Genomic DNA, 14,390 nt, shown 5'->3' on the forward strand with positions numbered 1-14,390 from the left:
TATTTCTTGCCACACACTACAGTGAAACGAGATGCAAAAGACCTTTACCGTTGTTTGACCCACTGACGAACACTCTGCTCTCTTGCATGCGGCTGCCAGTTCACTTTATTTTGGAAACAAACCTTTAAAATACCCCGTGTGTATGTTGGAACTTCTTTCGCATCGCACGTAGCATCTGCGATTAGCTCGGTTGGCTACATACGGCGCGAAAGAAGTTCAACGTATATACGTAGCCAACCGTGCTAATTGGAAGTGCAGGCCCTATTGTGTACTCTGGCAGCGAGGCAGCCGTGGAAATTGAGGGTAGGGAGGGACGCGCACTGGTACAAACCGGCTTCATGCTATATAAAGATTCTCAACATTCATCCTCCTCCTCCCCGCCACCCATGGTGGAAATCCTACCCATCGCACCTCGGCTCCACCAAGCTGGCCTGGGCGCAGAGATGGGACACGCCAGCGGATGACCATGGACAAAGCCAGGCACAGCGCGGGCCATTCGCTGTGCTCGCTCGTTCAGCTGCTCATTTTATTTCATGCATTATAATCAGAATATGTATTTAGACTGGAGGAATTCAGTGAGCTATACGGCTCACAGATGTCCATTAGGGGCACGGGGTAAGAACGTTACATCAACAAACTACAAAAACATGATAGTAGTGGAAAGTATAGGAAAGGTAAACAAATCAACCAAACAAACAAATAAAATTAAACCATCCCCAGACAAAGCCCACTGAGGTATTAACTTATTTTTCCAAAAGCGGCCTGGCGACAAATGATAGCTCAAAAAGCAGCCCATCATTTGGATTTAAAGCTTTCGTGACTGCAAGAATTCATCTTCTTGGTTCTTTCGGTAAAGTCACGTAGAATGAGAATAAAACAATAAAACAAAATAAGACAATAAAATTCTCACGACGTTTCGGCCACAACACAGCGCTGTCGTCCTGACAGTTCTGTTCCTTCACCTGAAGAAGGCTACTTGTGTTGTGGCCGAAACGTCGTGAGAATTTTATTGTCTTATTTTGTTTTATTGTTTTATTCTCATTCTACGTGACTTCACTGAAAGAACCAACAAGATAGCCCATCATTTGTTTAGCCAGCTGGGCCAATATTGGGCAACACCTGGCCCACCTTTTCACCCAGGCAACTGGAGAGCACAAGACGAAGTGTTACTAACCTAATGTTAAAATTGAACAAATATCCTGAAGAGTCACAAATAAGAGACGAACAACCTATATAGTATTCTTGTTTCTTTTTATTATTTTATTGTTTCCCTTCTACGTGACTTTACCGAAAGAACCCAGAATATGAATCCCTGCAGTCACGAAAGCTTTCAATCAAAATTTTACCTATATAGTATTAACAAAAATTGTACGTAATTTTCTCGAACTTGAAATCGAATGAATGGTTCTCAAACTATCTGGGACACTTTTTCCAGCGCCCAGCCAGGCTATTTAAAACACCGTGAGCGTCAACCGAACGCCACGAGGAAAATGTTTGCTATTGCATGCCCTTGTCAAGTGTGCCCTTATCCATTGCACGAGTGGGCGAACAATGTGAATCGAGTCTTAAACGATTCACATGCACGAAATTCACGTTGAAAGCTCACGGAATGGTCAGGGAATTTCACAGATTCAAAACCCCATAATTATGATTTTGGGAATAGTTTCTTCTGGAAGGGTACATTTCGAGGATTTTTTTTTTACATATCATTGCCATGCCATTTTCTGTCTCTTATCAGATCTGTAGACTTGGTTAAAAAGGAGGGCTCTGGAATGTTCTTTACAAACTGGTGGAATTAACTGCAGTACAAACTTATCAGGCTGGCCTTTGAAAACCAAGAATATGATCTATGTGCATTTACATGACCGTACAAGCCCTTTGTCAATCCACTGCTGGATGAGAGCCTCTCCACGCCATGCAGGTTGTGGGGTTTATTTGACTACTTCACCACGCTTCTTAGCGTGGGCTAGGAAAGCGTTAATGCATTAGCCGCGTCCGTCTGTAGTGTGGGGTCACGAAGGAGTGCAACTCCTTTAATCCACGTCGTTGATGTGGGGGAACTGATTGGTGGATCCTATAATCTGCAATACACCACGGAAAAAAACTAAAATTGGCGAAATTTTGCAAAATATACGAATTCTTAGGCACACGACTCCTCAAATCTGAAAAAATGAAAATTTTATGAGTTATCCCTTTATTGAAAATTTGGCAAGGCCAAAATATACATACATACTCATTAATGTACACTGTAAGATAAACTGCAGCAGAAACCATATGGAGGGGTGCATTTTGCATAGAAACGTTAAGAGGCTGGCATGCCTGCCCACTACTCTCAGAGGGCAATTCCTATGCTACAGCTTAATACAGCAGAATGCTGTAACAGGGCATGTGCTTCATGCAGGAGAGAGGTCCCCTTCCGAGAGCCCCCCTCCCCTCCACAATGCACTCATAAACACTCGGCCGCATCCCCCTCAGCACGTGCCCCCCCCCCATCCCTTCCCTCATCCACAGCACCACACTTCTGCCTCTTGGAGCAGCAAAAGGTTAATTAAACATTTTTTAAAATCGTTTTTGAAAACCGCTTTCAATCGTTGATGTGATGTATTGCCCATATTTACCCAAAAATCTATAGAGAACTGGGCATTTGACGAGCCGAGCATTCAGACTGGTAGCGACTGGCTCCGGGGTTTTGAAGTTCAATTTAAAATGTCAGCGTTGTCTGCGGACGGACGGATGAACGGACGCATGTACGGCCGTGAAAAAAGAGAAAAATCCGAGCACTCGTTCGTAAGAACTTAACCTTGGGCTCCATTAAAAACAAGTTCAGCCGTGGAAGGCGAGGAGGGAGGGGAGGCGACAGCGGGGGGAGGAGGCATGGAGGGGAGAGGCTGCGGAGGAGAGTGATGGAGCAAGCACAGCGTGTGGGGGACAAGGCTGGTTGATGCCGTCACAAAAATATGACCATGCCTTGTTAAAAAAAAGTATAATACCGCATTGTGTTTAATTGTGTAGCTGGCCGAAGTGCCCTTAATCTGAAGGGGCGTCGATGTTTTTTTTACCGAACGTCTACGGCTATTACAGAGTAGTTAGTTTTTTTTTCTTCAAATTAAACATAATTCATCATGCACGGAGGCAAGCGAGGTTTAAGAAAGATTTCTCTACCGTCAGCCAAAACTATGCATCAGATTTCTGAAAAAGATTAATTCATTTAAATCACGATTGTCCCTAGCCTCCATATACATTAGAACACAAGGATAAGATAATGTAACAGAGTCCCGAAGGATCACCTCTACACTGGTATGTTGCAGATTTAAATAGAGTATTTTTAAATCCATACCAATAGCAGACATCTATATATAAAACACGTAGTAATGAGACACAGGGGGAACTGCTCTCGGAGTAAATAACCAGATAAATGATACCAATTTAGCTTTATCTGTGAAGCTCTGTGTTTTCTGCATCTGCAGGATTTGGGTATACCATTAACATTTCAGAACAGTATTTTGAGTGTGCAATTTTTATTGACTCTGCTGAGACCATCAAACTTTTAACGCCTATTTTACTATGAATGGTTCGTGCCAATTTGGACGTATCTGATCCAAGGCATGAATATCTAAGCGGAGCTTGCTCATTACCCGGGCATAAGCTGTCACTGAGAGATGCCCAGAAAAATGTGAGAGACGGTTTTGTTAATTTATCATATCTCGTGAAGGGGTGCATGCATGGAATTACAATGAGACGCACGAACGTAAATACATGGACCGCTGATGAAACGCAAATTAGACGCATCATGTCGACTGTATGTATGATGTGTATGTTGAAGTTATTTCGCACCGTACGTAGCCAGCTGTGCTAATCGGACTGCGAAGGTAAGAACGCGCGCTTGTGAGATAAACATGACGGCGAGACGGGTGAAGGAGTGGTGGCATCCGAGAGGATGACCACCGTGGAGATGACTGATTTGCGTGCTATGAAGAAGTGCCATTGCTGTGGTTATTGAGATGAGGTCAGTTAGTGTGCGGGCGCAAGTTGGACTGTGGCATCCCAGGGCTCTTGAGGTATGGTGACAACATGGCGAGGCCTTCATCCAGCAGTGGACTGACAATGTCCGATGATGACGATAACGATGATCAATTTAAGATTAATTTTCACAAAATACAAACTCACAACTGCCCACGCATGCACATGGAGGGTGGGGGGAGTGCGTGAGGCGTGACGTCAGCACGCACCGACGCGGCTCCACGCTATGGAATGTGGGTGACGTCATAGCGCAGACGTGCGCGGTGACGTCATCGCAGCAAACTTGCCCGCCCGCGCGCCAGCCAGCAAATCTTTATTTTTATACAATTCGCATTGTGACGTAAATAAACATGTTATTAGTGTTACACTGTGAAGGCCAATTATTAGCAAATGGCGCCTACCCTAACCTCTCCTGAACCTCTCCCACCTGTTCCCCTCACCGTCACCATAACTAACACCGCCAATTTAAACAATAACGCCACCACTATCATCGTATGCACAATTTCATAATCGCTGCAACATGCCTTGGAATAAGGCGCTATATACATCTAACTAAGATAAGATGGTGCAGGGCAGTGATTTGCCTTGCATTCGGCAGTACAGCAAGTAGGTTTGCAGTACTTGAACGATGTTTGTTTATTATAATTGTATCCCTGTGTATTGAAACGGCAGTGTTCCTCTGCATGCCAGAGTACTCGCATCACTGAAAGGAATTTGCTAAATATCCCAAAGGGAAACTGTCTCTAAAATGAGTTTAACCCTCGCTGAAGCTTTGCTGAATAAAATAAATAAATAAACAATAAACGTCAGATTGTGTGCCGTTAACTTTGCATGCAAATTATTCATTGGACTCCCTTTCACTAGTTATATTTCTCATTTGTTAAGTAAAAAATGTTCAATGTAACCATATAGAACTATATTACGTATTTCCATTTTTTTACGTCTCCCAAATATCAGCGCAAAGACCAGATAGGTTATTGCACCGAAATTTGTGATATCAGCTTGCACGTTGGACTAAAATACAATGGCAGTGTTCCAGAGGTTTCTCACGCAGGACTGCGACACATTTTAGATTCTACTCGCAATTTGCAGCCACAAAATAGAACTTTTTTGGCAGTGACGCACAAGCACAAATAACAAAAAAATTACATTAATTAGTCAATAACACTGTGGGCCTTAAAAAAACACACAACTCATGTACGTGCCTATGAAGGGCCATTGCCCGAAACGTCACGGATTACGCGCTTTTAGGGCAGTGCTGTTGACGAATGTGTTGAAGTTGTCACAAAATACAGGTCAGCATCTGCAGTGGGTGAACGCTACACAGGTCTGCTACGTATCAAGATGCCAAGACAGGTATTTGCGTTCGTTCATTCGGAAGTGAAATGGAAGAGGGGAGACTATGAAAGAAAGTATACCATCACAACGGTACATTCAGAAATTAATATCTATTAAAAAACAATGCAAAAAAATTGAAACAGGACATGCTCTTGTAATTAAGTGCGTTCAGCCGTGGCGCTTGGCATAGGCAAACTCGACAAAGGCATAGGGCCCCACACATGCAAATAATCTGAATATTCATACTGGAGGAATCCGATGAGCTATAAAGCTCTTTTTCACGTGTTCAGTAGATGTCCAAAAGGGGGGTGATATTCACCAAAAATATATATGGGTGCTTGAATTAAAATCCTAATATGTATAAAAAGATAATAATTCTAATGCGACAATGAAAATACTGTATATGTTTTATTGTATTGTATTGTTCAGCATATGTTTGTACATGCAGCGGGAATCGACGTGTACCGAGACCTGGGACCGGTATTGCTGTGTTGAACTGTCTCATGGTACACTACCGTTTTGATCGATCTAGGCTGCCTGAGAAACATATCCGGGTTTGGCTCTGTGGAAAGGTCACATGAAGGCGGGCCGACACGCGCTCCACCAGGGGTAGAGGTCAGTGAGGGTCAGGGCTTAGACCATCAAACATCTAACGGTATGGGTGCGTACAGTATTCATATGGTTTTCTCTACACATCTCTCTCTCTCCTGTCTTCTTCTGAGTACATCTCTCTCTCTCCTGTCATCTGAACACATTTCTTGCCTATTTCGTCTAAACCAGTCGGCCGTCTCCGACCCATCCTCTCACGACTACATCACTCTCCTATGAATCCATCCCTTGCATCTCGTCCAAATGTACAATTTGATTAATTGCGGTCGCACGACCTCCGTGACAGCACAGCATGAGGAGACTTTTGTCCAAGCGGTGGATTGACAGGGCTGTAAATCATAACTTACCATAGGTCATCTAACCGTTAAAATTCTAGTTTTGCATATATGGGTAATATAAGCATTACTATTCAAGGTTTCATACACAAGTGGCATGTGTCTTTCTATAAGGTGAGTCAAGAATAGCGTCTGACATGTACAGTAAAATGGATTTCTGTTCTTCCCACACATGCCCCGGGGGACACGAGGGGGCTTATGTATACACGGCACCCACTGCAACACTCTTTAAATATTAATGACAACATCAGTTACATCTCCCTTACCTTTTATGAAAGCCAATGACGACCAGGCAAGGGGCAGCGGCTGTTTATAGGACGGAGATGGAATGGTGGCGTTTGAGTGATGGGGTACTTTAAAAAAAAATAGATACACTGTATGGTAATTACGTATCGGTTCCGTAGTTATGATGGTCTAAGAATATAAATCGAGGGAAAAATGGGCATGGACGGAGAAGAATCTTTAAGACAATAAATGCAAAGAGTCCATTAAAAATATTTCTTTTTTTTCTCCCTCTGTCGGCTGATAATTTTTTTTTAACCCCTCGGCTGCAACAAAAATAGCAGATGACGTACATTTATGAATTTATGACAACGCGTTAGATTTAGGGCATGGGCATATAAAAAAAAGGATTCTGGGTGGTATCCAAAAGTCCTCGAGTATAAAATGCCAATACGAATAAAATAGCAGGATTTTATCCAGCACCAACATCGGTGGGCATGCACACACACACACAGCGTAGTGTGAATCTCATCGTGTGTCCATCTATAAAGACTATAAAGACTCATCTAGATGGACACATTTTATACGCTCATAGATGGACACAAATTGGAGTGCATAATAAGGTAGATGCTCAGTTGAGAAATCCCATGTAATTAGACGTGCACACCATATTTTACTAAAACATAAACACACCAGAAAAGCACTCCGAAGCGAGCGGCTCGCAATTGGAACCCAGTGAGATCAAGTCCTGGTTGCGGGTTTGGACTCGGCCCATCATCCCTCCGGGGTCGGTACAATGATGTACCACTTTGTGGGGAAATCAACAGTGGTTTGTCCTTTGGATGGACTCGCCAACACTCCAGGAATGTAGAATCTCCGCTCCCAGCTCAGGGCTCTAAATGGGAGATGGTCACAGCTTCGGTGCTAATTTGAGCAGGAAACCACCATAAAGACTCTTTTACACACACCAACGCCCCCCCACCCACCCGCCAGTCATAAAGAGTTTTACATTTAACGTATTCGCAGCGAACTGTTGGGCAAAATATATTTTATGGGGGCTCTAATGGTTACAATTCCAAATAAATATCGTATGCACGTCTTTTAGCTGACCGATTGACGAATATGAATTGGTCGCTCTGCATCGTTACAGGAATAATACGCTTCTTTAAGGTAGCGAAAATAACGGCATTATTTTTTTGCGTAACACTTGAGCATATTACTTCAATTACAAAGTGTGAGTACGTATTTAAAATATATATCAGCATCCATTTTCTACGCTTCACTGAACTGCGTGCTCCCCATTACGGAATGAGCATCTGTACGGCTGTAATCTGTCTTCCTTGTTCCGTGGCCTCATTTTGTCACTCCACCTTCCTCATTAACCGACCCGCCGAGTTCATTTCCCCGTATCCACCGTGCGACATTATTTTTTTTTACCTCGCCGTTATCCACTTTACAACCTTGCGGTAATGGGTGCAGGGGAGAGCACGGCAAGGTTAAGGATGCAAAAACGTCGCAAGGGTGTTTTCAACGGGATTCTCTAAGGTTTTTTTTTTATTCCCGAGGGAAAATTTTTAACTTTTTCGTGAAATCCCAATCGCGGCGGAGGTCAACATGGGACGTGTAAATTTTATCGGGTCTCTCTGCATGCCATTTTTGCTGTTTGCATTTCGCGATGTGAACTTCATGTAAACAGGGATGCGCAACCCTACAGCGTGACCTTGTTCTAACAGAGGCGGGGTAGGTGGGGGGGGCAGACGCATAGAAAATCTCAGGGGAGCACGCACACGGTCAGTGTTAAACAAACTTTAAACAAACGTTAAACACTCCACAGAATGAGCAAGAGTACGTTCTGACAATTACCTATCGTGCATTCAGTTCTTACTCTCACGCCATGTGTACACGAGGGAAAGCTGTCATCCCTGGTGTTAAATATTTCACCGTCTATTTTTTTTCTAAATCACTGTTAAGATTTTATAAGGGAGCGCCGAGCCTTCCTACAGCAGGGAGGGGTGGGGGACTCAGCCCCCTCCAGCCCCCCCCCCTCCAGCCCCCGACGCTACGGTGTCGCGAGTGTGGCTCACCAATGCACAAGGCCAATATCGCAAGCAGGATGTGGGTCACGATGTGGAACATTACGCAGCAGAAATGGGATAGGATTCAATAATCTGCATCGACGCAACACAAAGCAATGCAAGAGAGATCATTCACACGTTTGTCTGTTTAATCCCTCCCAGGTGAGATCACCCTCCGAACAGAATCAGAATGTTTATTCATACTGGAGGAATCCTATGAGCTATAAAGCTCTTTTTCACCGATGTCCAGTAGGGGCGGTTAAGAAGGTTACAACAAGAATCAGTACAAAAACATGATAGTAGTGCAAAGTATAAGAAAGGTAAACAAATTACTCAAACACATACAAATGAAACTAAACCATCCCCATCCACTAGGCAAAGCCCACTGAAGTATCAACTTCTTTTTCAGAAGCAACCTGGTTACAAATGATAGCTCAACAAAGTGGCCCATCATCTAGACATTTATAGCACTAAAATAATCTAAATAATCTTAACGCATGTTTCTGAATGTGGAGGGAAAAACCGGAGGACCCAGAGAAAAAAATCCACGCGGCCAAGGGGAGAACATGCAAACTCCAAATATACAGCAGGCGTCGGGGTTGGGATCGAAACCCCAACCTCCTGCATACCAGGCGAAGAAGATAACGTCACATCACTGTGGCGGCCCTTCCTTCCCTTCCCACCACTCGCATATTTTCCACGAGTATCGCTCCAAGTCTCCAACAAACTTCTGGGCCAGTAAATCTCCTATTGGCCAACTTGAGCCAGCGGTGGAAATTCCACCTTCCCATGGCGGGGGACGAGAATGATGAAATTACTCCTGTTAACTTTCCTATATTGGTGGTAAACATGTTGATGGATGCTGGACGATGACGGGTTTGAGTTGAGCCTCCATTCACCAATCACAGTTGTTTAGATCTCACAACTATGAAAACATAACCGATTTTTTTCCCTTCACACCCTTGTATCCTGCAGCCCTCTGTAAAAACGGGGGTCACTGGACAAAGGCCTGACAGGATAGAAAATGCGTCCGGGACATTCACCTCCATTCCTATACAGCAAGAACATCGAAGAGGAAAAAACTTCCCCTCCACACTAAAGAGTCACCTTCGCTCACGAGTTTCCTCACTCAAAACCAACTTATTTTCCCTAGCTCACCCCACAACCCCTTAATCTCCCCTTCATAACCACCACCCGTTGCTGTTCCTTCTTCATATTCTCATTATGCGGTGATCACTCATTGCCCATTCATTCACTCCATTCATCATCGTTTACTGATATAAAATTAGCTTTCACCGAATTCACGCATCACAGATTTGCCCATTGCGTCCTCTCATCTATTTTATTCACCTCATCTCCGCCATTACATTCAAACGTTGTACCGTTCTTAATTATCTGTAAAGCACCTTGGTTAAGGCGCTGTATCAATTACGTTAAGATAAGGTTTGTCCACCTCTGTGCTACTTCTGAACCCGAGCCTCAAGCTCTCCCGAGGCCTACGTTGGGGCGTCATCGTCGATTGCGGGCGGTGTTCCTCCAACCGCAAGCTCACAACTCCGCGGGGCCCCATACACCCACACACGCCTCGTCTCCAATTAGCACGGTTGGCTCCGTACATTGGGAAAATACGTTCAACGTACATACATCTCTCACGTGCGTCAATGTGGCACATTCCGGACCCTGCTGTCGCCAAAGCCTTTGATCAATCTTTACCTGGTACCCTGACTACTATAAACTCCCAACTCTATGCTCCACGTTAAATCCCTCTAAACGCCAGATGATCCTGGCAAACACTGCCAGACTCCTCACATGTCAATGTGACCGATTCTCCGTGATTCTGAGATCATTCCACTGGCTTCCGTATAGATTTCCAATCCAAATCTACCACAAGATCAACGCCATTATTTTCTGGGTACTCCACGGCAATGCTCCCACTTAACTCTCTGATCTTATCTCAACTCGCTCTCTTTTCTCTGATGCTAAGCCGCTCCAAGTCTTCTCTCAAATCCTCCCATCAGCTCCTGACCATGGGAGATCATTCCTTAATCTCTGCTGTCTGGAGCTCCCATACAATGGGTTGTGTTCATTACTGGCTTCCCTCATACAAATCACAATGAAGCACTCTCCCCACTTTCTTCACCTATGATTAATAACCATATTATAGGTTAATACAAATAATAATTTCCAGTCCTTTATCAATTCACAGCTCTCTTCCCACACTGTATTGGTCAAGAGGGTTGTCTGACCATACTTCGCCACGCTCGTCACTGCGGATATCACTCGACACGAATGTTAGTCGTTACCAGGATTCTAGGTCAAGCTCACCACTTGCGTCACCACTCCATTCCTTATTCAGAGCACAGTTTTCTACTCTCTCCCACTCACTTGCTATATATTATCCTTATAGCCCTGATGTGCACACTTACCTACCACCCACAATACCCTACTAAACATGTGTCACATTTTACCCCAGGCCACACTGTGTCTTGAAATAAACTATTTTTACATGTTTTATAAATGCCACGGTACTAGACCGTGACTGCAAAATGTCACCGTGTAGTTCCTGTAAGGTTACACCTTCTACCTGAACGCACACCCTACACTCACCTACCATCAGCACACCCCCCACCCCCCCCCGCCATCATCCAACACCTGGCCAATGGGCAAGGGGAGGTGGTGGATTAACTATTCTATCGGATTGGCTCGTGGTGCCACAAGGGAGAGCTGCGTTGAATGGTGGAGCCTGGGAAGAATGAAGGAGTGGGATGCAGGGGGGGAGAGAGAGGGGGAACGTGCCTACGTTCACGTGTCAAATGTGCAAGACACATGGTGGCTCCGTGTACTGCCATCGCAACAATTATACGATCACACCCATGGGACCTCATTTCCACCTATCACAAAGCCAGGGACAGATGAACAGCTGGAAGCTACTGAGAGGCAGGGAGAGATCATCCCAACGATTTAGAGGTGCAATGTGGCCTGTATACAGAGGCTCGTTTGGGAATTGTGTAGCTCCCAGAGAATAAAAAGGGTCCTGGTCATGTACTAAGGCTGTGGCACAACTGCTGGGACATTGAGGACTAAATTACGTGGCACCGTAGTCCACTTCTGTATGGGTGTGCTTCCGGTACCACTTGAAAAAATATTATTGCTTAAAACGGAATTATAAAGTATGGGTGTGCTTAAATTTTTGGGCTTCCTGGAATCACACGTTTCTGATCCAGCGCTTTGGAGGCAAGGGTTTGGTGGGTCACATAAATGGGTTAAAACTCTTAAACCGGCTGGGATGCGGAGTGGCCAGGAGATGGCGGTACAGCCAGTGGATTTAATCCGTTTGTGCGGACCTCTTGAGTGTTGCCACCTGGAATTCGTGGGGTTCTCTCTGGGTTCTCCGCTGTCCTCCCACAGAGTATAAACACCCAACACAGGACCCTCCTCCTTCAAGGTATTCTTCAGATAAAAGTGAGGCTTTATTCCATAAACCTGGGAACATTACTATTGTCGTAATTTTGTATGATGTTGTATTATACTGGTAGGAACGAAGTTGTAAACTGAGTGTACCAGCCTGCAATAGATTAATGTGTCCGTCCGTCCCCTTTCAATACTTTAACGAAGTGAAATCTCGTGCTGTTGGGTGTAAAATCAGCAATAGACAGCGCAGAGACTTGTCCTACCAGCCCACCCTGCAGGGACCTGTTTATTATAAACTGGCTGGGAGTTATGACAAACATTGATAAAAATTGGAGATGGAGTTGGTGGATTACATGGAGGTGATGTTTGGGCAACGAAAAGCTTGTGGGAGTTAGCAGAGTAAGTAGTTTGACAACCTATTTGTGAATGTTGAGAGCTATTCCCACAGTATGTTGTTTTGAGTTTGTCCTTTTATTCATGCATTCCACATTGTGTCTCCCGGTGTAATTCCCGGCATACATTTTCATCCTGGAATGTATTTTTTTTTAATAATGCCCTTGCCAAAAAAAAAGCTAAACAAAAATATAAATTGGAGGGACACAGTTGGAAACATCTTATTTTTTTAAACGTAAAAGCTCACATGCTGTATAACGCCGCGCGTCCCATATGCACGTCCTCATGGTAAGGTGAATGTTTTTTACCGATTACATACTGCGTGTACATGGGGAAAATCTGATGGAGAAATCCATGATGCACATCATGAACTTTATTCAATTAGCTCGGCGAAGTCATAAATCATTAACTTCAGGATTATCCTTTATATTTTAAGCAATTATATTTTTCAAGTGGACCGGAAGCACAAGGATACAGTACTTGACTACAGTGCCAAGAGATGGATTGAATGCTAGAGGGGCAATGTTAGCTGCATTAACAAATGTGAAGAGCAGAGGGAGTGACGTTTTTAAAATTGATGTCACTGGATGAGCAATATTTTATTATTTTTACACCATGCTTTTGGATTTGACTTTATAGCCATGAACAAAACTCTTTATGAAAATGGACGCAGAAACACAAACGCACGTTGTATATCGAATCGAAGCTGCACTTAACGCACACAGGCTGACACGATTTTAGAGGCAAGAAAAACTGCCGTTAAACTCAAAAGTCACGTTTGGGTTAGGCCCACCAAAATGTTGGGGACGAGGCCACGGACATTTGGGCGAGCGCCACGACAAGGCGCGAAGCACGTGTGTTTTGGATGTTGTGCAAAGCAATCATAAATTGGGTGCCCGCGGCTGCACCAGTGCAGCGAACTTACTTTGGATGATCTCTCGGAAAGCCAACGCCGCCGCTGAGTCTGGGACCTCTGCGACAAAAGACTTTCCCTCATCGCAGCACCGCCCTAGAGCGGCGACGACAGAGAGAGAAAGAATACCGAGCGCGACCTATTATTAAATACCGCCGCATTGAACGTGTTATGGTGCATCGTAGTCTAAGGTGAATGGACGTGGAACTATGAGACGTTAACTTTTCCCGATTAGATTTACTCGTGATTTTTATTGATATAGAATGAAGAGGTTACTTCAACTGGTAGAAAACAAGTTTAGAAAATACAACTTGTTCTCGTGGTTATGTGATTGGTTACCTAAGAGGCCCGTTACTCATCTCACTCCAATATCTATCAGTCATCCTCTCAAAGAAGAGGTGCTGACATTAAAACTGCAGGATCTAGCGGAAGCGATGGCAAGGTGTGGTGGCATCAACCGGGCATTGGTCACGATGACCTCTTGACATCGCACACAGTCACTGATCGTAAAAAATGAGCTGTGACATGCGTGAGCTTCCTGGAGTGAGGATGCAATGCAAACAGCTCATCTTGTAGACACACACTCCTACGCTCGCCGTGTGTGTGCAGAGCCATTGGCGTGAGGCTGAAGCTTCATTCGTGAGAAGAAGAAAAAAAGGACTTTAGATTTAGGTCAGTCGTGCCATTACAGCGCTCGAGTCACGTCAAATTGCAGTTTAGAAAAACACGAGGCGATGTCGCAGTGATGTCACTACAATGACTCATCTGACCTAATGGTTTGTCTGTCCGTAACTGAAAGGTCTTTTATCTTTCTCATTAGCAAAGCTTCAATCTCGTGCTGCACGAGAGCACGCAACCCAGGAAGGTATCTGCAGGAAAAAGAGGCAATTGTTTTTTTTTCTGGGTTGCTTCTTCCTTTGAAGGGAAACGTGCTTTTGCATGCACAATGGGTGTTGCTGACACAGATCCCACTGGGGGAAAACTGCATCTTTTCAATGCAGTACATTTACTAAAACAATACATTTTCCAGCAAAAAAAAAAAGCACAACGATTTCCGAAATATGACAGTGCCGA

The 14,390-nt window shown here is 44.3% G+C and overlaps 1 protein-coding gene across 1 annotated transcript in view; it reads right to left on the bottom strand.

The window, feature by feature from the left end:
• Positions 1 to 14,390, bottom strand: part of NUBP1 (NUBP iron-sulfur cluster assembly factor 1, cytosolic) — a 51,562-nt gene that overhangs the window by 2,749 nt on the left and 34,423 nt on the right. The window contains exon 10 of the mRNA XM_032970354.2: positions 13,329 to 13,412. Coding sequence (XP_032826245.1) covers positions 13,329 to 13,412 — 84 coding nt within the window. The remainder of the gene's footprint in view (positions 1 to 13,328; positions 13,413 to 14,390) is intronic.

The sequence above is a fragment of the Petromyzon marinus genome, chromosome 3 (genome assembly GCF_048934315.1).
Source record: "Petromyzon marinus isolate PM22_M1 ecotype Great Lakes invasive population chromosome 3, UKy_Petmar_22M1.pri1.0, whole genome shotgun sequence".
NCBI classification, from domain to species: domain Eukaryota; kingdom Metazoa; phylum Chordata; class Hyperoartia; order Petromyzontiformes; family Petromyzontidae; genus Petromyzon; species Petromyzon marinus.